At 38.6% G+C, this 25,237-nt stretch overlaps 1 protein-coding gene across 2 annotated transcripts in view; it reads right to left on the minus strand.

Moving 5' to 3' along the window:
• Positions 1–25,237, minus strand: part of ATG5 (autophagy related 5) — a 555,868-nt gene that overhangs the window by 502,846 nt on the left and 27,785 nt on the right. For both annotated transcript variants that reach the window (XM_053710590.1, XM_053710589.1), the window contains exon 3: positions 16,017–16,144. In XM_053710590.1, the coding sequence (XP_053566565.1) occupies positions 16,017–16,144 (128 nt within the window). The remainder of the gene's footprint in view (positions 1–16,016; positions 16,145–25,237) is intronic.

Here is a 25,237-nt window from a genome sequence, read left to right on the forward strand (position 1 = left end):
AAATAATAATATACTACCTGTCGTAAACAGACAGGGCAGGCCGTGGACTGGATACATCGCAAGAGAAAGAAATGTATCAGGTAAGCATAAATTCTGTTTTCTCTTGCAAGATGTATCGAGTCCACGGATTCATCCATACTTGTGGGATACCAATACCAAAGCTTTAGGACACGGATGAAGGGAGGGACAAGACAGGTACCTTAAACGGAAGGCACCACTGCTTGTAGAACCTTTCTCCCAAAAATAGCCTCCAAAGAAGCAAAAGTATCGAATTTGTAAAATTTGGAAAAAGTATGAAGCGAAGACCAAGTCGCCGCCTTACAAATCTGTTCAACAGAAGCCTCATTTTTAAAAGCCCATGTGGAAGCCACTGCTCTAGTAGAATGAGCAGTAATCCTTTCAGGAGGCTGCTGGCCAGCAGTCTCATAAGCCAAATGGATGATGCTTTTCAGCCAAAAAGAAAGAGAGGTAGCCGTAGCCTTTTGGCCTCTCCGCTTACCCGAATAAACCACAAACAATGAAGATGTTTGACGGAAATTTTTGGTTGCTTGTAAGTAGAACTTTAAAGCACGAACCACATCAAGATTGTGCAACAGACGTTCCTTCTTTAAAGAAGGATTAAGACACAGCGAAGGAACAACAAATTCCTGATTGATATTCCTATTAGAAACAACTTTAGGAAGGAATCCAGGTTTGGTACGCAAAACCACCTTATCTGCATGGAAAACAAGATAAGGTGACTCACACTGTAAAGCAGATAACTCAGAAACTCTTCGAGCCGAAGAGATAGCTACTAAAAACAGAACTTTCCAAGATAGAAGCTTAATATCTATGGAATGCATAGGTTCAAATGGAACCCCTTAAAGAACTTTAAGAACTAAGTTTAGGCTCTATGGCGGAGCAACAGGTTTGAATACAGGCTTGATTCTGACTAAAGCCTGACTAAACGCTTGAACGTCTGGGACATCTGCCAGACGCTTGTGTAAAAGAATAGACAAAGCAAAAATCTGTCCTTTTAAGGAGCTAGCTGATAACCCCTTCTCCAATCCTTCTTGGAGAAACGACAATATTCTAGGAATCCTAATCTTACTCCATGAGTAACCCTTGGATTCACACCAATAAAGATATTTGCGCCAAATCTTATGATAGATTTTCCTGGTGACAGGCTTTCTAGCTTGAATCAGGGTATCAATGACCGACTCAGAGAAACCACGCTTTGATAGAATCAGGCGTTCAATCTCCAAGCAGTCAGACGCAGAGAAATTAGGTTTGGATGCTTGAAAGGACCTTGGATTAGAAGGTCCTGCCTCATTGGCAGAATCCACGGTGGAACAGATGACATGTCCACTAGGTCTGCATACCAAGTCCTGCGTGTCCACGCAGGTGCTATCAGAATCACTGAAGCTCTCTCCTGCTTGATTCTGGCAACCAGACGTGGGAGGAGAGGAAACGGTGGAAATACATAGGCCAGATTGAAGGACCAGGGCACTGCTAGAGCATCTATCAGTACCGCCTGGGGATCCCGGGACCTAGACCCGTAACAAGGAAGCTTGGCGTTCTGACGGGACGCCATCAGATCCAATTCTGGTGTGCCCCATAGCGGAGTTAGCTGTGCAAATACTTCCGGATGGAGCTCCCACTCCCCCGGATGAAAAGTCTGACGACTTAGGAAATCTGCCTCCCAGTTCTCTACCCCTGGGATATGGATTGCTGAAAGATGGCAAGAGTGAGTCTCCGCCCATCGGGTTATTTTGTTTACTTTCATCATCGCTAGAGGACGCCGTGTTCCTCCTTGGTGATTGATATAAGCTACAGTCGTGATGTTGTCCGACTGAAATCTGATGAATTTGGCCGCAGCTAGTTGAGGCCACGCCTGAAGCGCATTGAATATCGCTCTCAGTTCTAGAATGTTTATCGGGAGGAGAGTTTCCTCTCGAGACCATAAGCCCTGTGCTTTCAGGGAGTTCCAGACTGCACCCCAGCCTAGCAGGCTGGCATCTGTCGTTACAATGATCCACTCTGGCCTGCGGAAACACATTCCCTGAGCCAGATGGTCCTGAGACAACCACCAGAGAAGAGAATCTCTGGTCTCCTGATCCAGATGTATTTGCGGAGATAAATCTGCATAATCCCCATTCCACTGTTTGAGCATGCATAGTTGCAGTGGTCTGAGGTGTAGGCGGGAAAAAGGAACTATGTCCATTGCCGCTACCATGAGTTCGATTACCTCCATACACTGAGCCACTGATGGCCGAGGAATGGAATGAAGAGCTTGGCAAGTGGTTAAGAGTTTTGATTTTCTGACCTCCGTCAGAAATATTTTCATTTCTACCGAGTCTATCAGAGTCCCTAGGAAGGAAACTCTTGTGAGAGGGAAGAGAGAACTCTTTTTTATGTTCACCTTCCACCCGTGAGATCTCAGAAAAGCCAACACGATGTCCGTGTGAGACTTGGTTAACTGGAAAGTCGACGCCTAAATTAAGATGTCGTCTAGATAAGGCGCCACTGCTATGCCCCGCGGTCTTAAAACCGCCAAAAGGGACCCTAGCACCTTTGTGAAAATCCTGGGAGCCGTGGCCAACCCGAAGGGAAGGGCCACAAACTAGTAATGCCTGTCCAGAAAGACGAATCTGTAATGAAAGAATTAGCCAACTTAAGGGCCTTAATTCTATCCATAATATCCTCTAATGGAGTCTCCATCTGAAGAGCCTCTTCTAGAGCCTCGAACCAGAAAGCAGCTGCAGTAGTTACAGGAACAATGCACGCAATAGGTTGGAGAAGAAAACCTTGATGAACAAAAATTTTCTTTAGGAGACCCTCTAATTTTTTATCCATAGGATCTTTGAAAGCACAACTGTCTTCGATAGGTATAGTTGTACGCTTAGCGAGAGTAGAAACAGCTCCCTCCACCTTAAGAATCGTCTGTCACGAGTCCCGCATGGTGTCAGATATGGGAAACATTTTCTTAAAAACAGGAGGGGGAGCGAACGGTATACCTGGTCTATCCCACTCCTTAGTAACAATATTCACAATCCTCTTAGGGACTGGAAAAACATCAGTATAAACAGGAACCTCTAAGTATTTGTCCATTTTACACAATTTCTCTGGGACCACTATAGGGTCACAATCATCCAGAGTCGCTAATACCTCCCTGAGAAACAAGCGGAGGTGTTCAAGCTTAAATTTAAAGGCCGTCATATCAGAATCTGTCTGAGGGAGCGTCTTTCCTGAATCAGAAATCTCTCCCTCAGATAGCAAATCCCTTACCCCTACTTCAGAACATTGTGAGGGTATATCGGATATGGCTACTAAAGCGTCAGAAGGCTCAGCAGTTGTTCTTAACCCAGAGCTGTCACGCTTTCCTTGTAAACCAGGCAGTTTAGATAAAACCGCTGTGAGGGTTGTATTCATAACTGTGGCCATGTCTTGTAAAGTAAATGAAGTTGACGCACTAGAGGTACTTGGCGTCGCTTGTGCGGGCGTTACTGGTTGTGACACTTGGGGAGAGCTAGATGGCAAACCCTCAATTCCTTCTGTCTGAGAATCATCTATTGCTATATTTTTAAGTGCTATAATATGCTCTTTATAATTTATAGACATATCAATGCAAGTGGGACACATTCTAAGAGGGGGTTCCACAATGGCTTCTAAACACATTGAACAAGGATTTTCCTTGTTGTCAGACATGTTAAACAGGCTAGTAATGAAACAAGCAAGCTTGGAAAACACCTTATTCAAAGTAAATAATACTTAGAAAAAAAAACGATACTGTGCCTTTAAGAGAAAAAAAGATGCACAAACTCTGCAAAACAGTGTAAAAAGGCAGTAAACTTTACGAAATTTTAATAGTAGAATCATAAAGCCTTAGTAAGTTTGCACAGCCAGCCAAATAAACGATTAACCCCTTAATGTAAAAACCGGATTGACAAAACGTCAAAAACCGGCATAAAAAACGTTCAGCACCTTGCCACAGCTCTGCTGTGGCGCCTACCTGCCCTTTAGGATAGATTTGTGGGGGAAAAACTTCTTTTAGGCCCTCAAACACAGCAGGACCCTCTGGAGAAGCAGCTGGATGTCTTCAGAGTAAAAGAAACTGCGCAACTGAGGCGTGAAAATAGACCCCTCCCACCTCACTCGATGTTAGTGGGGCCTAAAAGAAACACACCAAAGTGTTTCTCAACTAGCCGTGTGGGTTAATAACCCTTAAATAAGCCACAAAGACCCATTAAAGTCCCTCAAAAAACGTTAAGTTTTCAATAAAAAAATGTTTTTCCCATAAGTGCCACCAGAAACAAATGAGCCCTTTATGCAAGCTGGGATTCTCTATTAAGTGTCTGAATACAGCTTACCCTTCCCTCATGGGGATATTGTCAGCCTTTTCTAGAATTATCACAGTCTGTCTAGAAAAAAATTGACTGAACATACCTCAATGCAGCTTAGCATGCAAACCGTTCCCCCAACTGAAGTTTTCCTGTACTCCTCAGACTCTGTGGGAACAGCAGTGGATCTTAGTTACAAAGTGCTAAGATCATCATCCTCCTTGCAGAAATCTTCATCCCTTTTCTGCCAGAGAGTGAATAGTACACACCGGTACCATTTAAAATAACAAACTTTTGCTTGAGAAAATAAAAACTAACATTTTTGTCACCACACTCACTTTACCCTTCCTAGCAGTTAGCAGGCAAAGAGAATGACTGGGGGGTGGAGCTAAGGGAAGAGCTATATAGACAGCTCTGCTGTGGGTGCTCTCTTTGCCACTTCCTGTTAGGAAGGAGAATATCCCACAAGTATGGATGAATCCGTGGACTCGATACATCTTGCAAGAGAAAGTACTGTTTTGCAATGCTCATCTCCTTGACATTAAATCAAGGTCTTTCTCTGACTTTCCAGATTTGTGCAAGTAAGTGTCTGCTTTTATTGTATAAAGTATGTTTGCTTTTCCCTAAGTCTCTGCTTATTTTTTATTATATACTTTCTCTACAAAATGGTTATTTTTATTAGGGATGCACCAAAATGAAAATTATAGACCGAAACCAAAAATTCAGGATGCCCTTGGCCGAAAACCGAAACCGAAAAATGACTTTTTCCCCCAAATGATTATTTTAAAATAGTTTTTATTTTCTATAATTTTATTATTAATATAAGACTTTTTATTACATATATATATATATATATACATACATACATATATACATATACACACACACATACATATATATATATATATATATATATATATATATATATATATATATATATATACACATACACTTTTAAACATTTGACACAATCCTAAATTATTACCAATCTGAATTGAGGTACACACAGCAGGCATCATGGGGTTAAGCATTAAGACATGGTACTGAGGCACACAGAGGAATGCAATATCATATTACCAGTGCACTGCTTGTGGATTGTAGCCCAAACAATTACAGTTCTCCTGTCAGTGTGCAAACGGCTCCTACATGTTGCATATATTCACTCTTTTCTGGCTCCTTGTCTGGCCGTGACTTTTCTGGAAAAGCAGCTCGTTGTGCAGTACTCGGGAGGAGGAGGTGACAACTGCTTGTATTGAAACCACGCTGCAGCCCGCTCTGTCTGTTTACACGGTAGTCCTAATCTTGCCATGTCAGGTGAATTTTATGACATTTGCCTGTAGAGCCATATAGTTACTTGTAACGGATCCTCCTGTCAGTGAGTGTGTGAAAGGTTATTACGTATTTATATTTACCCTTATCTGGCTCCTTGTCTAACCGTGACTTTATTTGAAAAAGCAAATCATCGTGCAGGACTCAATGAGCTGCTTTTTTAAATAAAGTCACAGTTAGACAGGGAGCCAGATAAGGGTAAATATACGTATTAGCCTTTCACACACTCACTGACCGGAGGATCCTTTACAAGTAACTATATGGCTCTACAGGCAAGTGTCATAAAATTCCCCTGACACAGCAAGTTCCCTCTCTCACTCTGCCGCTCTGCTTCAAGACAGTTAGTGAACAGCCCACAGTGCCGCACCCCCTCTACCCGCGAGGCATTCTGGGGCATGTAGTTAACTTGAATATGGTCTGGAAATAACCCAGCCACACAGGGCTAAATTTAGGTGCGGCTTGTAACTGCTTATAGCGGTCAGTGAGGCATGGCAGAGGACACTTTGGGTGATAAAGATCTGGCTGCCAGGGGTTGATTTTGTGGTGCATAGGGGTTAATTTAATTTCACAGAGCATGCAATTTTCGGCCAGCTTTCCCCTCTTTCGGCCGAAATAGGATAGGCCCATTTTCGGCCGAAATTTCGGTGCATCCCTAATTTTTATGTTTATTTTTTTTACATACTTGACAAAATGAAGGCTTTGGATGTGGGACATACCTATCTTAACACCAAAACAGCAAGGTCATTTGTACACTTTATTGCACAGGAAGAAAGACAACACACAAAACAAAATATGGAGCTGCCAAGTATTTTGCAGTCTTGTGTGATGGTTCAGTTGATAGTGCAGTGGTGGACGAAGAAATCATTTATGCCAGATTTGCAGTAGAAGGCAAGGTATACACAAGATTTGTGGCTTTGCAGCCAGCTGAAAAGGCTGATTATGCAGTAAATGCAGCAGTTACACAACACCTTGACCAGTCGTGGAAGGAGAAATTTGTTGCAATAGGCACTGTTTGAGCAGCAATGATGCTAGAAAAAAAAATGGAGGAGTTGTGCAGAAATTAAAGGACAGAGAAAGAATGTTGTTGCAATTCACTGCATGAGTCACCACTTGAAGCTCAGTGTCAGGGACACAGCAGCCAACAATTAGGATCATCAGAAGTTAAAGGATCTACTTGTAGGGTTATATTTATTTTATCACAAGTCAGCACTCAAACATGCAAATCTTAAAAACAGCTATGCTTCTTTGAAAATGAAGACACTATTGCCTACATGAGCAAATAGAACACAATGGGTAGGCCACTTCTGGCATGCACCTAATATATAAGAAGACTGTGAAGCGCTAAAAAGCAGGGGTCAAAAAGATAATTAATAAATATTAGCCGATATACAATTTAACAATAAGAATATTTACTAAAAAGTAATAATTACACTTTAAAAACATTATTTATGTTTTATATATGATAAATTAATTTCTTTCATAGTGGCAAGAGTTCATAAGCTCGTGACGTATGGGATATACATTCCTACCAGGAGGGGGCAAAGTTTCCCAAACCTCAAAATGCCTATAAATACACCTCCCACCGCACTCATACCTTCGTTTAACGAATAGCCAAGTAGTGAGGTGTAAAAAGGAGTAAAAAAGCATACAAAAAGAGGAACTGGAAAAAATAATGTGCTTTTATACAGACAAATCATAACCACCAAAAAAATAGGGTGGGACTCGTGGACTCTTACCACTATGAAAGAAATTAATTTATCAGGTAAGTTCTTACATAAATTATGTTTTCTTTCATGTAAGTGGCAAGAGTCCATGAGTTAGTGACGTATGGGATATAATACCCAAGATGTGGAAATCCACAGAGTCACTACAGAGGGAGGGATAAAATAAAAACAGCTATTTCCGCTGAAAAATTAATACAAATAATAATTAAGTTTTCTTAAAAAATTTCAAAAAACTCTTATCAAAGGCAGAAGAATAAAACTGAAACAGCTACCGGAAGAACTTTTCTACCAAAGACTGCTTCAGAAGAAGCAAATACATCAAATTGGTAACATTTAGTAAATGTATGCAAAGAAGACCAAGTTGCTGCTTTGCAAATCTGATCAACTGAAGCATCATTCTTGAAAGCCCAAGAAGTGGCAACTGATCTAGTAGAATGAGCTGTAATTCTCTGAGGCGGAGACAGCCCTGCCTCCAAATAAGCTTTGTGAATCAAAAGTTTCAACCAAGATGCCAAAGAAATGGCAGAGGCTTTCTGATCTTTCCTGGAACCAGAGAAAATAACAAATAGACTAGAAGTCTTTCTGAAATCCTAAGTAGCCTCAACATAGGATTTCAAAGCTCTTACCATATCCAAAGAATGTAGAGATCTTTCAAGAGAATTCTTAAGAGTAGGACACAAGGAAGGAAGGAAGGAACAACAATTTCCCTATTAATGTTGTTAGAATTCACAACTTTAGGCCAAAATTTTAACGAAGTCCGCAAAACAGCTTTATCTTGATAAAAAATCAGATAAGGAGACTCACAAGAGAGAGCCGACAACTCAGAAACTCTTCTAGCAGAAGAGATAGCCAAAAGAAATAACACTTTCCAAGAAAGTAGTTTAATATCCAAAGAATGCATAAGCTCAAAAGGAAAAGCCTGCAAAATCATTAAAACCAAATTGAGACTCCAAGGAAGAGAAATAGACTTAATAAAAGGTTTGATACGAACCAAAGCCTGAACAAAACAGTGAATATCAGGAAGTTTAACAATCTTTATATGAAATAAAACAGAAAGAACAGAGATTTGTCCCTTCAAAGTATTTGCAGACAAACCCTTATCCAAACCATCCTGAAGAAACTGTAAAATCCTAGGAATTCTAAAAGAATGCCAAGAAAATTTATAAGAGGAGCACCATGAAATATAGGTTTTCCAAAGACGATAGTAAATCTTCCTTGAAACAGACTTACAAACCTGTAACATAGTGCTAATCACTGAGTCAAATAAACCTCTATGACTAAGCACTAAGCGAAGTGTTCAATTTCCACACCTTTAAAATTTAGAGATTTGAGATCCTGATGGGAAAACGGCTTTTGAGACAGAAGGTCAGGCCTTAAAGGAAGTGACCAAGGTTGGCAACTGGACATCTGGACAAGATCCGCATACCAAAACCTGTGAGGCCATGCTGGTGCTATCAGAAACACACAAGATTGTTCCATTATGATCTTGGAGATCACCCTTGGAAGAAGAACTAGAGGCAGAAAAATGTAAGCAGGTTGGTAAAACCAGGGAACTGCTAAAACATCCACCATCTCCGCCTGAGGATCCTTGGACCTGGAAAGGTATCAGGGAAGTTTTTTTTGTTCAAACGGGAGGCCATCAGATCTATTTCTGGAAGAAATCTGATAAAACACATCTGGATGGAGAGACCACTTCTCTGGATGGAGAGACCACTTCCCCGGATGCAAAGACTAAAGACTGAGATAATCTGCTTCCCAATTGTCTACACCTGGGATATGAATCGCAGAAATTAGACAAGAGTTGGGACTCCGCCCAAGAAAGTATCCGAGATACCTCTTTCATTGCTAAAGAGCTGCGAGTCCCTCCCTGATGATTGACATATGCCACTGTTGTGATATTGTCCGTCTAAAAACGAATGAAAAGTTCTCTCTTTAATAGAGGCCAAGCCTGCAGGGCTCTGAAGATAGCACGGAGTTCTAAAATATTGATTGGTTACCTCGCATCTTGAGGTTTCCAAACCCCTTGTGCTGTCAGAGACCCCCAGACAGCTCCCTAACCTGTAAGACTTGCGTCCGTTGAGATCACAGTCCAGGAAGGATGAAAAAAAGAGGCCCCTCAAACAATACAGTGATGATCCCACCACCAAGACAGAGAGAGTTGAATGTTGGGATTTAAGTATATCAGTTGTGATATCTGAGTATAATCCCTACACCATTGATTCAGCATACAAAGCTGCAGAGGTCTCATATGAAAACGAGCAAAGGGGATCGCGTCCGATGCTGCTGTCATAAGACATAAAACCTCCATGCATATAGCCACTGAAGGGAATGATCAAGACTGAAGGTTTAGACAAGCTCAAATCAATTTCATTCTCCTCTTGTCCGTTAAAGACAGAGACATGGACACTGAATCTATCTGGAAACCTAAAAAGGTGACCCTTGTCTGAGGAATCAAGAAACTTTTTTGTAAATTAATCCTCCAACCATGCCTTTGAAGAAATCACACTAGTTGTTTTGTGTGAGATTCTGCTAAATGAAAAGACTGAGCTAATACCAAGATATCATCCAAATAAGGAAACACCGCAATACCCTGCTCTCTGATTACAGATAGAAGGGCACCGAGAACCTTCGAAAAGATTCTTGGAGCTGTGTCTAGGTCAAATGGAAGAGCGATAAATTGGTAATACTTGTCTAGAAAAGAGAATCTCAGAAACAGATAGTGGTCTGGATGAATTGGAATGTAAAGATAAGCATCCTGTAAGTCTATTGTGGACATAAAATGCCCTTGCTGAACAAAAGGCAGAATAGTCTTTATAATCACCATCTTGAAAGTTGGGAACTGGTCTGAAAGAATTCTCCTTCTTTGGGACAATGAATAGATTTAAATAGAAACCCAAACTCTGTTCCTGGAGAGGAAATGGTACAATTACCCCTGAAAGCTCTAGGTCTGAAACACATTTCAGAAAAGCCTGAGCCTTCACAGGATTTGTTGGAACTTGAGAAAGAAAGAATCTTTCCACGGGAGGTCTTATTCTGAAACCTATTTGATACCCTTGAGACACAATATTCTGAATCCACTGATTCTGAACAGAATCTGTCCAAATGTCCTGAAATAATTTCAATCTGCCCCCCCCCCCCCCCCCCACCAGCTGAACTGGATTGAGGGCCTACCTTCATGCAGTCTTGGGGGCTGGATTTGGTTTTTTTATAAGGTTTGGTTTTATTCCAATTTGAAGATGGTCTCCAATTGGAACCAGATGCCTTAGGGGAAGGAGTGTTTTTGTTTCATTTTCTGATGAAAGGAATGATAACGATTAGGAGCCTTAAATTTACCCTTAGAATTTTTATCTTGGGTTGAAAAACTCTCTTCCCCCCAGTGATAGTAGAAATAATAGAATCCAATTGAGAACCAAATAAATTCTTACCCTGGAAAGATAGAGATAGTAATCTAGATTTAGACACCATATCAGGAGTCCAAGATTTAAGCCATAAAGCTCATATAGCTAAAATAGCATGTTGAAGACAAATCAGGATCTTCTACCTGGCGAGCTAAACTGTTCAACAAAAAAGTTGAAGCAGCAGCCACATCAGCCATAGAAATGGCAGGTCTAAGAATATAACCAGAATGTAAATAAGCTTTTCTGAGATAAGATTCAATCTTCCTGTCTCAAGGATCTTTAAAAGAAGTACTATCTTCCATAGGGATAGTAGTACGTCTGGCAAGAGTGGAAATAGCCCCATCATCTTTAGGGACTTTTCCCCAAAACTCTAAATTAGCCACAGGTAAAGGATACAACTTCTTAAACCTAGAAGAAGGATTACAAGAAGAACCAGGCTTTGACCATTCTTTAGAATTCATATCAGAAATAGCATCTGGAATAGGAAAACCCTCAGAAGCAACCTTTGGAGGTTTAAAAACAAAATTTAAATGTTTACTGGCTTTGTTATCAAGAGGACTAGGATCTAGGAGGGGGTGGGGGTTGGTCTTGTTGGGGGGAAGCTACACTACAGAAAAATAACAACAACAAAAAACTTTTTTGTAAAGTGGGTACTGGCAGACAGCTGCCAGTATCCAAGATGGTTCCCAATAAGGTAGAGGGGGAGGGTTAGAGAGCAGTTTGGGGGGATTCTACACAGCAGCATATGTAAATATGCTAAAAAAATAAAATAAAAACACATTTAAAGATACCTTTTATTTTAGTACTGGCAGACTTTCTGCCAGTACTTCAGATGGTGGAGACAATTGTGGGGTGGGGGAGGGAAGAGAGCTGTTTGGGAGGGATCAAGGGGTGTGATGTGTCAGGTGGGAGGCTGATCTCTACACTAAAGCTAAAATTATGCCTGCAAGCTCCCTACAAGCTACCTAATTAACCCCTTAAATGCTAGCCATAATACACGTGTGATGTGCAGCGGCATTTAGCGGCCTTCTTATTACTAAAAACCAATGCCAAAGTCATATATGTCTGCTATTTCTGAACAAAGGGGATCCCAGAGAAGCATTTACAACCATTTGTGCCATAATTGCACAAGCTGTTTGTAAATAATTTCAGTGAGAAACCTAAAGTTTGTGAAAAAGTTTGTGAAAAACTGAACGATTTTTTTTATTTGATCGCATTTGGCGGTAAAATGGTTGCATGAAATATACAAAAATGGGCCTAGATCAATACTTGGGGTTGTCTACTACACTACACTAAAGCTAAAATTAACCCTAGAAGCTCCCTACATGCTCCCTACTTAACCCCTTCACTGCTGTGCATAATACACGTGTGGTATGCAGTGGCATTTAGCGGCCTTCTAATTACCAAAAAGCAACGCCAAAGCCATATATGTCTGCTATTTATGAACAAAGGGGATCCCAGAGAAGCATTTACAACCATTTATGCCATAATTGCACAAGTTGTTTGAAAATAATTTCAGTGAGAAACCTAAAGTTTGTGAAAAAAATTTGATCGCATTTGGCAGTGAAATGGTGGCATGAAATATACCAAAATGGGCCTAGATCAATACTTTGGGATGTCTTCTTAAAAAAATATATACATGTCAAGGGATATTCAGGGATTCCTGAAAGATATCAGTGTCCCAATGTAACTAGCGCTAATTTTGAAAAGAAAAGTGGTTTGGAAATAGCAAAGTGCTACTTTGCCCTATAACTTGAAAAAAAAGCAAAGAGCATGTAAACATTGGGTATTTCTAAACTCAGGACAAAATCTAGAAACTATTTAGCATGGGTGTTTTGGGGTGGTTGTAGATGTGTAACAGATTTTGGGGGTCAAAGTTAGAAAAACTGTGTTTTTTCCATTATTTCCTCATATTTTATCATTTTGTTTAAAGTAAATTATAAGATATGATGAAAATAATGGTATCTTTAGAAAGTCAATTTAATGGTGAGAAAAATGGTATATAATATGTGTGGGTACAGTAAATGAGTAAGAGGAAAATTACAGCTAAACACAAACACCGCAGAAATGTAAAAATAGCTTTGGTCCCAAACGGACAGAAAATGGAAAAGTGATGTGGTCATTAAGGGGTTAAAGGAAGAGGGGTAATATACAAAAACATTTGGCACCAAGTATGATGCAAAAGGAAGTGAAAAAAATGTTGGCGCCAAAGCTAACACCAGGAAATGATGCAACTCGCTTCATAACAAGCGCGACTTTGCGGCAAAAGAACTAATGTCAACAAAGACACAGGAAATGAGGAGACTTGCGTCATCATCGGTGCAACTTCACTCCAAAAAAAAATTGTGCCAAGAATGACGCAATAAAAAGACGCATTTTGCATCCTTGCGAGCCTAGTTTGCCAGCGAAAATTTTTGGAAAACAAAATCAAATTGGAAGAACTGGAACCCCAGGTAAGAAAAAAATAATTAAAATAAACTTCCCAAACATAATTCCCATACTGAAACGGACAGTCTGCAAAAAAGGAAAATACAGTATACATAGACCTGACTCATGGCAAATATAAGTAAACACATATATTTAAAACTTTACGATATAATATAAAGCGCCAAACATAGCTGAGAGTGTCTTAAAAAAAAAAAATGATACATACTTACCAGAAGACACCCATCCAGATATAGCAGACAGCCAAACCAGTACTGAAAAATATCAGCAGAAGAAATGGTATAAGAGTATAACGTCGATCTGAAAAGGGAGGCAGGGGATGAATCCCTGCGACCGATTACAGAGAGCATTTGAAAAGATTTCCCATGGGTGAAACCATAAATTCAACAGGCAATACTCCCTTCACAACCTTCTGGCAAACACTGTACTCTGAGAGGAATTGGGCTTCATAATGCTTAGAAGTGCCTATCACAGAAAAAATCAAGCACATCTCCCTTCACCACCTCCATAGGAGGCAAAGTTTGTAAAACTAAGGTATGAGTGTGGTGGGAGGTGCATTTATAGGTATTTTGAGGTTTGGGAAACTTTACCCCCTCCTGGTAGGAATGTATATCCCATACGTCACTATCTCATGGACTCTTGCCACTTACATGAAATAAATAATAGTTTTGGCTACAACTATAAAACATACTGCATTCATACATAAAAGTGCAAATAGGAATCAAATAAATAGAGTCCCACAAAGTCTAAAATGAAATGACAAATCCGGCTTCCTCCAATCACGGCTTCCCCCCTAAAGCAAACATTGCCTGAGGTCACGCCATGATTGATTCTTCATTGGTGACGTAAGAAGAGACTTGCGACAGGCGGGGGAAGCGCTGGAGCGGCTTCTAGAACAAAAGGTAAGTATTTTTACAAAAACTGTGAAATGTTAACTTTGATAAATGAAAGTGCCCCTGTTTTTAATAGTATTTTTAAACACAGGGCACTGATTCATCAATGTTTACCTTCACTTTAAAGGATTATCTATCTTTTAAAACAACAAAAATTCTGGTTGTTGACTGACCCTTTAATGTCTCTCAAGCATTATCTGAATAGTAAACTAGCTCAACCTACTCTAGAAGATTTAGGACATGTAGCCAGATAAGCCTTCCTTATAGGGCTGTGACAGGAAGTAATGGACACTGCGCAAATGAAGTTAAAAAAACAAAATAAAAAGGTAAAATCCTTTTAAAATGATGCTGCATGATTTTTTTTAAATTAATTTAAGTCACTGCTTTTTTTTATTCCATCAATGAAACAGACTGTTAAACCAATTAAAGGTACAGTTTAGTCAAAATTAAACTTGCATGTTTCAGATAGGATAGGTCATACAATTTTAAACAACTTTCCAAGGTATTTCTTTCATCAAATTTGCTTTGTTCTCTTGGAATTCTTTATTAAAAGCTAAACCTAGATAGGCTCATATGCTAATTGTTAAGCCCTTGAAGCACGTCTTTTATCTCAGTATATTTAGACAGGTTTTTACAGTTAGATACTGCTAGTTCATTGGGTCTATATAGTTATTTATGAGTCAGCACTGATTGGCTAAATGCAAGTCTGTCAAAAGAACTGAAATAAAGGGCCAGTCTGCAGATGCTTAGACACAATGTAATCAAAGAGGTGAAAAGTATATTAATATAACTGTGTTGGTTATGCAAAACTGGGAATGGGTAATAAAGGGATTATCTATCTTTTTAAACAATAACAATTCTGGAGTAGACCGTCCCTTTAAGGACAGACAATGTATGTATGTAGAAAGACCAGTATGTCACTGGTCTTTCTATGGGGATTGCATTTTTAATAGCCAAGAATACCCTAAACGGCCAGCAACATACAGGGTATGTTGTGGGTGTTAAGGGGTTAATATCCCTTTAAAAGCTTCCATGGTTTAAAAAGGACTTTTCGATTTACATCTATTCTAAACTGTACTTTGTTCTCTTGGTATCCTTTGTTGAAAGGTATACCTAGGTAGGCTCAGGAGCAGCAATGCACTGCTGGGAGCTAGCTGCTGGTTGATAACTATACACATGCCTCTTGTCATTAGCTCACCAGATGTGTTTGTATAGGTCCCAGTAGTGCATTTATGATCTGGAGCTAACTTTAACTATGTGTTTAACACATTTTTTGGCATTACACACACAGTTATATGCAAGAAATAGTGCAATAATATTATAAAATTAGCTAACTTTTTTCAATTTTATAACACATTAAAATCACACAAATTCTCCCTAACTCTGCTGTACAAGCCACTATCTTACATCACTAAACTTTCTAATGTACTTTACACCACTGTTTTTATGCCTATAAAGATATGGGCATCATTTTTTCCCGAGAAAACCAAAAATCCTTGTACACCTTTTAATAATAGATGATAAAGGTACCAATCTGGATCTATCTTATCATATCCAAAAGGCCTAAATCCTGGTGTCATAATTTTTTTTTTTTTAAATCCAAGACAAATTAAACAAAAACAAATAGCAACTTAATTATGCAGTTAATATTATTTATATTATGTGAATCATCATCAATATAACTCATCTAATGTATTTGTAAACCACCTATTTTAAAAGCTTGTGAGCTATCCAGAACATGATAATTTATATATAAACCTTCAAAAACAAGTTTAACGAAGAAAAATGAAAAGTAAACTATACCGGTTTGGAAATGTCAAATTATTTAATTATTTGGGGTCACAAGACATGTCAAATCTTTTAGTATCTGAATATAAATTATAACAGTTCCGTAATATTCTCACTCACCACTTGAGAGGGATTCCTTCAAATTCAAACCAAATTTCACTTATATCTTCTGTCCTCATAACCTTCTGAAAGTGTTTTTTAACTTTGTCAGTAACCAGCGTCAGGTAGCTTACTCGAGGTAAAAGCAGCTGTAATGCAAAACAAAACACGAGTAAATTTTCCACAAATTATACAGTGTCCTCATACAAATGAAAGATAATTAAACCAGCAGATAAGTGGGGTATCCTTATAAATAGAAGTGAGAATATACAGGGAGTGCAGAATTATTAGGCAAGTTGTATTTTTGAGGATTAATTTTATTATTGAACAACAACCATGTTCTCAATGAACCCAAAAAACTCATTAATATCAAAGCTGAATAGTTTTGGAAGTAGTTTTTAGTTTGTTTTTAGTTATAGCTATTTTAGGGGGATATCTGTGTGTGCAGGTGACTATTACTGTGCATAATTATTAGGCAACTTAACAAAAAACAAATATATACCCATTTCAATTATTTATTTTTACCAGTGAAACCAATATAACATCTCAACATTCACAAATATACATTTCTGACATTCAAAAACAAAACAAAAACAAATCAGTGACCAATATAGCCACCTTTCTTTGCAAGGACACTCAAAAGCCTGCCATCCATGGATTCTGTCAGTGTTTTGATCTGTTCACCATCAACATTGCGTGCAGCAGCAACCACAGCCTCCCAGACACTGTTCAGAGAGGTGTACTGTTTTCCCTCCTTGTAAATCTCACATTTGATGATGGACCACAGGTTCTCAATGGGGTTCAGATCAGGTGAACAAGGAGGCCATGTCATTAGATTTTCTTCTTTATACCCTTTCTTGCCAGCCACGCTGTGGAGTACTTGGACGCGTGTGATGGAGCATTGTCCTGCATGAAAATCATGTTTTTCTTGAAGGATGCAGACTTCTTCCTGTACCACTGCTTGAAGAAGGTGTCTTCCAGAAACTGGCAGTAGGACTGGGAGTTGAGCTTGACTCCATCCTCAACCCGAAAAGGCCCCACAAGCTCATCTTTGATGATACCAGCCCAAACCAGTACTCCACCTCCACATTGCTGGCGTCTGAGTCGGACTGGAGCTCTCTGCCCTTTACCAATCCAGCCACGGGCCCATCCATCTGGCCCATCAAGACTCACTCTCATTTCATCAGTCCATAAAACCTTAGAAAAATCAGTCTTGAGATATTTCTTGGCCCAGTCTTGACGTTTCAGCTTGTGTGTCTTGTTCAGTGGTGGTCGTCTTTCAGCCTTTCTTACCTTGGCCATGTCTCTGAGTATTGCACACCTTGTGCTTTTGGGCACTCCAGTGATGTTGCAGCTCTGAAATATGGCCAAACTGGTGGCAAGTGGCATCTTGGCAGCTGCACGCTTGACTTTTCTCAGTTCATGGGCAGTTATTTTGCGCCTTGGTTTTTCCACACGCTTCTTGCGACCCTGTTGACTATTTTGAATGAAACGCTTGATTGTTCGATGATCACGCTTCAGAAGCTTTGCAATTTTAAGAGTGCTGCATCCCTCTGCAAGATATCTCACTATTTTTGACTTTTCTGAGCCTGTCAAGTCCTTCTTTTGACCCATTATGCCAAAGGAAAGGAAGTTGCCTAATAATTATGCACACCTGATATAGGGTGTTGATGTCATTAGACCACACCCCTTCTCATTACAGAGATGCACATCGCCTAATATGCTTAATTGGTAGTAGGCTTTCGAGCCTATACAGCTTGGAGTAAGACAACATGCATAAAGAGGATGATGTGGTCAAAATACTCATTTGCCTAATAATTATGCACTCCCTGTAAAGAGGCGGAAATGCATGCATACAATATGACCAAAATAGGGGTAATACGATTTGGCTGAAATAATCTTGGCTAAAGCAAATAGATATTGTAATTATTAATAACAAGGAATATAAATATTTAATGATTGAGTTTCTAAGAATCACAGTCTTTTACTTTCTGCCTAAAATCCATGAACCTTACAAACCCCCCTCCACACGGTAGACTAAGGGGTCGATTTATCAAAGCCTTCGGCAGGCTACAACCCCCTATGACTGCAGGTTCTCACAAGAGAATCTGCAGTCCGTATTCAACGTCCCTGTCCGCCACAGCTTGATAAATCGACCCCTAAGGATCTATTCAGTAACAGGATATTTATCACACTATGTGGACAGAAAAAAAAAAAAAATCTGCTACTCATTTAAAATTCAATGTTAGTGCTATTGCATTGTTTTTTTATTATTGATTTGTCAATTATGCAATTCTACTGTATTTAATAATTCTTTAAAGGGACATGAAACCCAAATTTTTTCTTTCACGATTTAGAAAGAGCATACAATTATAAACAACTTTCTAATTTACTTCTATTTTCTATTTTGCTTCATTCTATTGATATTCTTTGCTGAAAAGCATATCTAGATATGCTTAGTAGCTGCTGATTGGTAGCTGCACATAGATGCCTCGTGTGATTGGTTCACTGTGTGCATTGCTATTTCTTCATTAAAGTATATCTAAAGAATGAAGCAAATTAGGTAATAGAAGTAAATTGGAATGTTGTTTAAGATTGTATTCTCTATCTGAATCATGAAAGAAAATGTTTGGGTATAGTGTCCCTTTAAGTGCTAAGTTTCAAAAAGATCAATGAATAGAAGTTTGTCTGTAGTAGAACAGATCTGCAGAGTGTGAGGAGGGAGGGGCAACAGAGAAACAATTAAAGTAAAACCTATAATATTATTGTTTTAGTTATATATATAACTATTTAAATTATTATTAAGGTATTATATTTCTCCTTCCAATAAAGTACAGCAGAAAAAAAGTGGTTCAAATATGAATGATTATACCTATTCAACTGGAAAACGCTCATCTCGCAATTTCAAAATGATCTATTTATTTCTAATGGTACATAGCAGTCAGCAATTTTCTGATATGACTGTAAATCATTTCAAAAATGAAACCTTCATTTGGTTGTAAATATTTAAGAAACCTGAAACCCAAACAAATTCTTTCATGATTCAGATAGATTTTCCAAAAGATTTCATTTTATTTCCATTATCAAATGTGCATCGTTCTAATGTTATTCTTTGTTGAAGAGATATACATGTAGCGTGCACATGTCTGGGGCACTTCATGACAGGAAATAGTGCTGCCATCTAGTGCTTTCACTAATGTATAACAGTGTAGCAACACTGCTGCCACAAAGCTACAGGCACATGCACACTCCTGAACTTACCTTTCTGATTTTCAACAAAGGATTACAAGAAAACTAAGACAAATGTAAAATAGAAGTAAACTGGAATGTTGTTTCAAATGTTATGGTCTTTCTGAATCATGAAAGATACAATGTTGGTTTTAGGTCACATTAAAGGACTATTAAATAGAATAGAACTGCAAAATTAACAAGTGCATGATAACAGGACAATGCAGCACCACTTAGGGCCTGATTATCTAAACGTTGCCGGCTCTGACGTGGTTTGTTACGCTGATCCTCGCAGAGGCTGATCTTGTGGAATGATCGTTAAAAAGGGGCAGTTCCTGCAAGTTGCAAGATGTCTCCTATAGAAAGTTACGGAGCTCGCTGGAAAGGGAAACATCGCTGGTTCAGCAAAGTTAGGAGAGAGCAAGGGGCGCATTTTAAAATTTTAATCCTGCTTCAAAAACAAATCACATTGTGCAGCTTTCTGTGTATAGCATCTTACAATTTTTGTATTTAAGTGTTCTTTTATTAGGATAATAAAGTGACAGCCAAGTCCCCAAAAAACTTTTATGATTTAAATAGGGGATGTAATTTTAAACAACTTCCCAATTTACTTTTATCACCAATTTTGCTTTGTTTTCTTGGTATTCTTAGTTGAAAGCTAAACCTAGGAGGTTCAAATGCTAATTTCTTAGACCTTGAAGACTGTCTCTAATCTAAATGCATTTTGACCACCAGAGGGCATTAGTTCACGTGTTTCATAAAGATAACATTGAGCTCATGTGCGTAAAGTTACCTAGGAGTGAGCACCGATTGGCTAAAATGCAAGTCTGTCAAAAGAACTGAAATAAGGGGGCAGTCAGCAGAAGCAAAGATACAAGGTAATTACAGAGGTAAAACGTGTATTATTAGAACTGTGTTGGTTATGCAAAACTGGGGAATGGGTAATAAAGGGATTATCTTTCTTTTTAACCCCTTCATGACCAGGCCACTTTCACTTTCCTGACCGTTTGGAACCAGGGCTATTTTAACATTTCTGCGGTGTTTGTGTTTAGCTGTAATTTTCCTCTTACTCATTTACTGTAGCCACACATATTATATACCGTTTTTCTCGCCATTAAATGGACTTTCTAAAGATACCATTATTTTCATCATATGTTATAATTTACTATAAAAAATGTTTTATAAAATATGATGAAAAAAATGGAGAAAAAAAAAAACACTTTTTTTCTAACTTTGACCCCCAAAATCTGTTACACATCTACAACCCCCAAAAAATACCCATGCTAAATAGTTTCTAAATTTTGTCCTGAGTTTAGAAATACCCAATGTTTACATGTTATTTGCTTTTTTTGCAAGTTATAGGGCAATAAATACAAGTAGCACTTTGCTATTTCCAAACCACTTTTTTTTTTTCAAAATTAGCGATAGTTACATTGGAACACTAATATCTGTCAGGAATCCCTGAATAACCCATCACAAGTATATATTTTTTTTTAGTAGACAACCCAAAGTATTGATTTAGACCCAATTTGGTATATTTCATGCCACCATTTCACCGCCAAATGCCATCAAATAAAAAAAATTGTTCACTTTTTCACAAACTTTAGGTTTCTCACTGAAATTATTTACAAACAGCTTGTGCAATTATGGCACAAATGGTTGTAAATGCTTCTCTAGGATCTCCTTTGTTCAGAAATAGCAGACATAAATGGCTTTGGCATTGTTTTTTGGCAATTAGAAGGCCGCTAAATGCAGCTGCGCACCACATGTATTATGCCCAGCAGTGAAGGGGTTCATTAGGGAGCTTGTAGGGTTAATTTTAGCTTTAGTGTAGTGTAGTAGACAATCCAAAGTATTGATCTAGGATTGATCTAGGCCCATTTTTGTATATTTCATGCCACCCTTTCACTGCCAAATGCGATCAAATCTCTTTTGGGGAGACTGTCCTGGAGTTTTCTGAAGTAATCCTTGGTATATTATACCAGGCTTCTTCCAGCACTTCCTAGAGTTCTTCTTTAGATTTAGGTTGTCTGTTATTTCTTTGTCCAGGTGATCCCATACTGCCTCTATAATATTCAGGTCTGGACTCTGTGGAGGCCAGTCCATGACTGTCAGTGTTTTATCAGCTGTTTTTCTCTCTAAATATGATTTCACTGCATTAGCAGTGCGCTTGGGATCGTTATCATGCTGAAAAATTAAACCAATCAGGTGCTTTCCAGAAGGAGAGGCATGATGAATTAAAACCTGTCTGTGCTTTTCAGCATTCATGATCCCATTAATTCAGACAATATCGCCAACACCACTGGCAGAAATACAGCCCCAAACCAGGACAGACCCTCAACCATGTTTCACTGAAGGCCACAAGCACTCATTCTTCCATCTCTCTCCAACTCTTCTTCTCACATTGTCGACGATTGAACCCAAAAATGTCAAACTTGGATTTGTCACTCTATAATATTCTTTTCCACTGATCTTCATTCCAATCTTTGTAAGCTTTACCTTTTCACCCAGTTCCCCTTCCAAAAAAAGTGTTTTCTTGGCTGCTACCCTTCCACAAAGACCATTCCTGGTCAAGCTTCTTCAGACTGTAGAAGTGAACTTGGCATACCGATGGAGCTGCCACATGCTGAGCCAGGTCCTTGCTGGACTTCTTCCGGTCTCTCAAAGAAGAAAAGAGAAACTTCTTATAACTTTGAAAGTTTTCTTGGCCTTCTAATCCTTTTTTTGTCCTTGACCTCCCCTGATTCTTCAGATTTCTTTATAACATGTATAATTTCCATGTGTGTGCATTGGACTAATATGGAGTGTACATTCCAATATTGAGAAGTGTATTTGTGAAATAAGTGGCTGTTAACACAACATTCAGAAACATGGTTGGGAGGTGCTTAGCAGACAAGAAGAAACAACATTTTACCTATATTGCATTTCAGTTGGTAAAGTGTGTTGTCAAGTGTTGAGTTTGTGACCCAGCTGTATGGTATTGTCATATGATACAATAGAGATATCAAATGGATAATAAAACCACATAGTTTCTGTAATCTAGACAAATCAGAATAGAGGGCGCCACATGGTGCAGATCAGATGGTAAATGATAATACAAGCAAAAGAGGACAAAAGAATCCTACTCACGAGATGTAAAGCACAGATGTGCAAAACCAGCGATCCGGAACCACTCGTCGTCCGGTAGACCAATGGAAATGATCACAGGGGCGGATCCTCGTCTCACCAGGGAGAGTCCAGGGATGCCTAAAGCAGGAGTCAGTCAGCAGAAAAGAAATCCAACGGTGACCAGTCCCACACCTCAAATAGCTAAAAAGGAGACTAGACCAGCTCCAAAAAAGTCAACGATTAGAAGATCAAAAAGGTCGGCAGCAAGTGAGGAGATGAATAAATCTTTAAAAATTTATTAAAATGGTAAAAACATAAGCAACGCGTTTCTCAGTGTAACACACTGTTTCATCAGGCTGTATAACAAACAAACTCACAGCTGCCATATTTAACCCCTAAACAACCAATCAGATTGAGGAAAAAATTCCACCCCCTTACCAGGTAATACCATGTTCACATGGGGGGAGTGGTAAAAAATAAATTAAATAAAGTTTGATATACAACATGTAAAAATCTACACATAACATATAATATATACACACATACAATTAATAAACAGTATACTTTCTCCAGAAGACAACTGATCACCATTAATATGTATAAAATAACAAAATTATTAAAAAATTAAAAAATTGACACCAGACAAAACAAACTGCTAATGGTACATTCCAATGGTCAGTAAGAGTGAGTAATAAAAACGTATCTATCCTATTGAAATAGGATTCATAAAAAATTCCATTTAGTATTGCTACTGTGAGCTGTGAAATGGGGAAAGGGAAATAAATAATTATATAACCGTGTGTAATCGAAATGGAAGTGTTCTATGTACACAACTTGATATGGTGTCAAGTGTAAAAAAGAGGGAGGGGGGCGTGTTTTGGACATACGTGGTGTTATAGGGGAAAAAGAAATTCTAAAGTAAAGAAACTATACGAAACCGACTAGACTTCTTTGCTAGGATGCATAAAGTAGATGTTTAACAAGTGTTATTAACTTGTGAATAATGACAATAATACTCCGTTGGGCCAGTTCTATAAGGTGTGCGTGGACTAAGTTGTCAAGGCAACAGGGGAAGTTAATACACATCATTGGTGTCAGTGTGATGGGGCGTGGTTAAGTGAACAATAACGTTCATAGAGAAATCGAGTAAAGAAATAAATACATCCAAATCCAGATTGAGTCAGTTATAAATCTAAAGATATTGCGGATGGTCAGTATTAAGACAAAAAAAACGCTGTAATAACAACAATAGCCTTACGGCTCAAAGAAGATTTGCCATTTGCAAAGGGACAGTGACTCATGGGGGTGTGTGAAGATCCGCCAATCAGCCGCCGGTGAGAAAATACGTAATGGGGAATGATAGCCAATAGCTGTTTCAAAAGCAGTGACCAATAAAAAACGTCCAATATCGAGTGTCAGTATGTAATACATGACAGGGGAACTGACAACTGTGTAAATGTGACAAAATGAGAACCTATATTAAGGACAAAAACAATAGAGTGCGGATCATCAGGAGATTAACATGAGAATAGGACAAATAAACTTAATAAGAAAAGTAAAAATGAGTAACTTAGATCAAAATATGCAAATAGCGATATTCGCATGTTCTTAATCAAAACCTATGTGAATGTAATATGTAACTAAGGACGGTAAATGTGACTAAAAACCTCAACAAGGGCCAGGTGTACTAAGAGAGGGGAGAGAGAACAAGTGTAATGATAATGTAGATAAAATCACTAGTATATAGGTAGTTAGGTGGATAATAAAATTAAAAGGGGGTGGTGGGTAAATTAACCACCACTAAATAAGGAAACATAAGATATATATGAAATCACTAATATATAGATAGTTAATTGGATGATAAAATTAAAGGGGGGTGGTGGGTATATTGGCCACTACTGATATAAAAAAAACATAAGATATATATGGAGAAGGAAGGGGGGGATAGAAACAGGTGGGGAAGAGGGAATAAAATATGTTGGGAAGGTAGAGTGTATATGTGTGATATAATGTGGAGTGGGACAGGCCAGTGAAAGGAGCATGACAATATCCCGTCAAATATATGGAAAGAAGGACTATAGAGACTGGGAAACAGAGTGATCAATATATATAATGGATGGCACAGGCTAAACTATGATGGTACAGGGAGCCAGAGTCGGCAATTAAATTATTTATTATCATATAAGAAAATGAATGAAACAGGAGTTCAGAAGGCTGCTAGATCCATATTAAGGTTGAGACCAGAGGGAAACAAGGTCTTAAGTTTGTAGATTCAATTTGTCACATTTACACAGTTGTCAGTTCCCCTGTCATGTATTACATACTGACACTCGATATTGGACGTTTTTTATTGGTCACTGCTTTTGAAACAGCTATTGGCTATCATTCCCCATTACGTATTTTCTCACCGGTGGCTGATTGGCGGATCTTCACACACCCCCATGAGTCACTGTCCCTTTGCAAACGGCAAATCTTCTTTGAGCCGTAAGGCTATTGTTATTACAGCGTTTTTTTTGTCTTAATACTGACCATCCGCAATATCTTTAAATTTATAACTGACTCAATCTGGATTTGGATGTATTTATTTCTTTACTCGATTTCTCTATGAACGTTATTGTTCACTTAACCACGCCCCATCAAACTGACACCAATGATATGTATTAACTTCCCCTGTTGCCTTGACAACTTAGTCCACGCACACCTTATAGAACTGGCCCAACGGAGTATTATTGTCATTATTCACAAGTTAATAACACTTGTTAAACATCTATACTTTATGCATCCTAGCAAAGAAGTCTAGTCGGTTTCGTATAGTTTCTTTAGAATTTCTTTTTCCCCTATAACACCACGTATGTCCAAAACACGCCCCCCTCCCTCTTTTTTACACTTGACACCATATCAAGTTG

Source organism: Bombina bombina, chromosome 4 (assembly GCF_027579735.1).
Source record: "Bombina bombina isolate aBomBom1 chromosome 4, aBomBom1.pri, whole genome shotgun sequence".
NCBI classification, from domain to species: domain Eukaryota; kingdom Metazoa; phylum Chordata; class Amphibia; order Anura; family Bombinatoridae; genus Bombina; species Bombina bombina.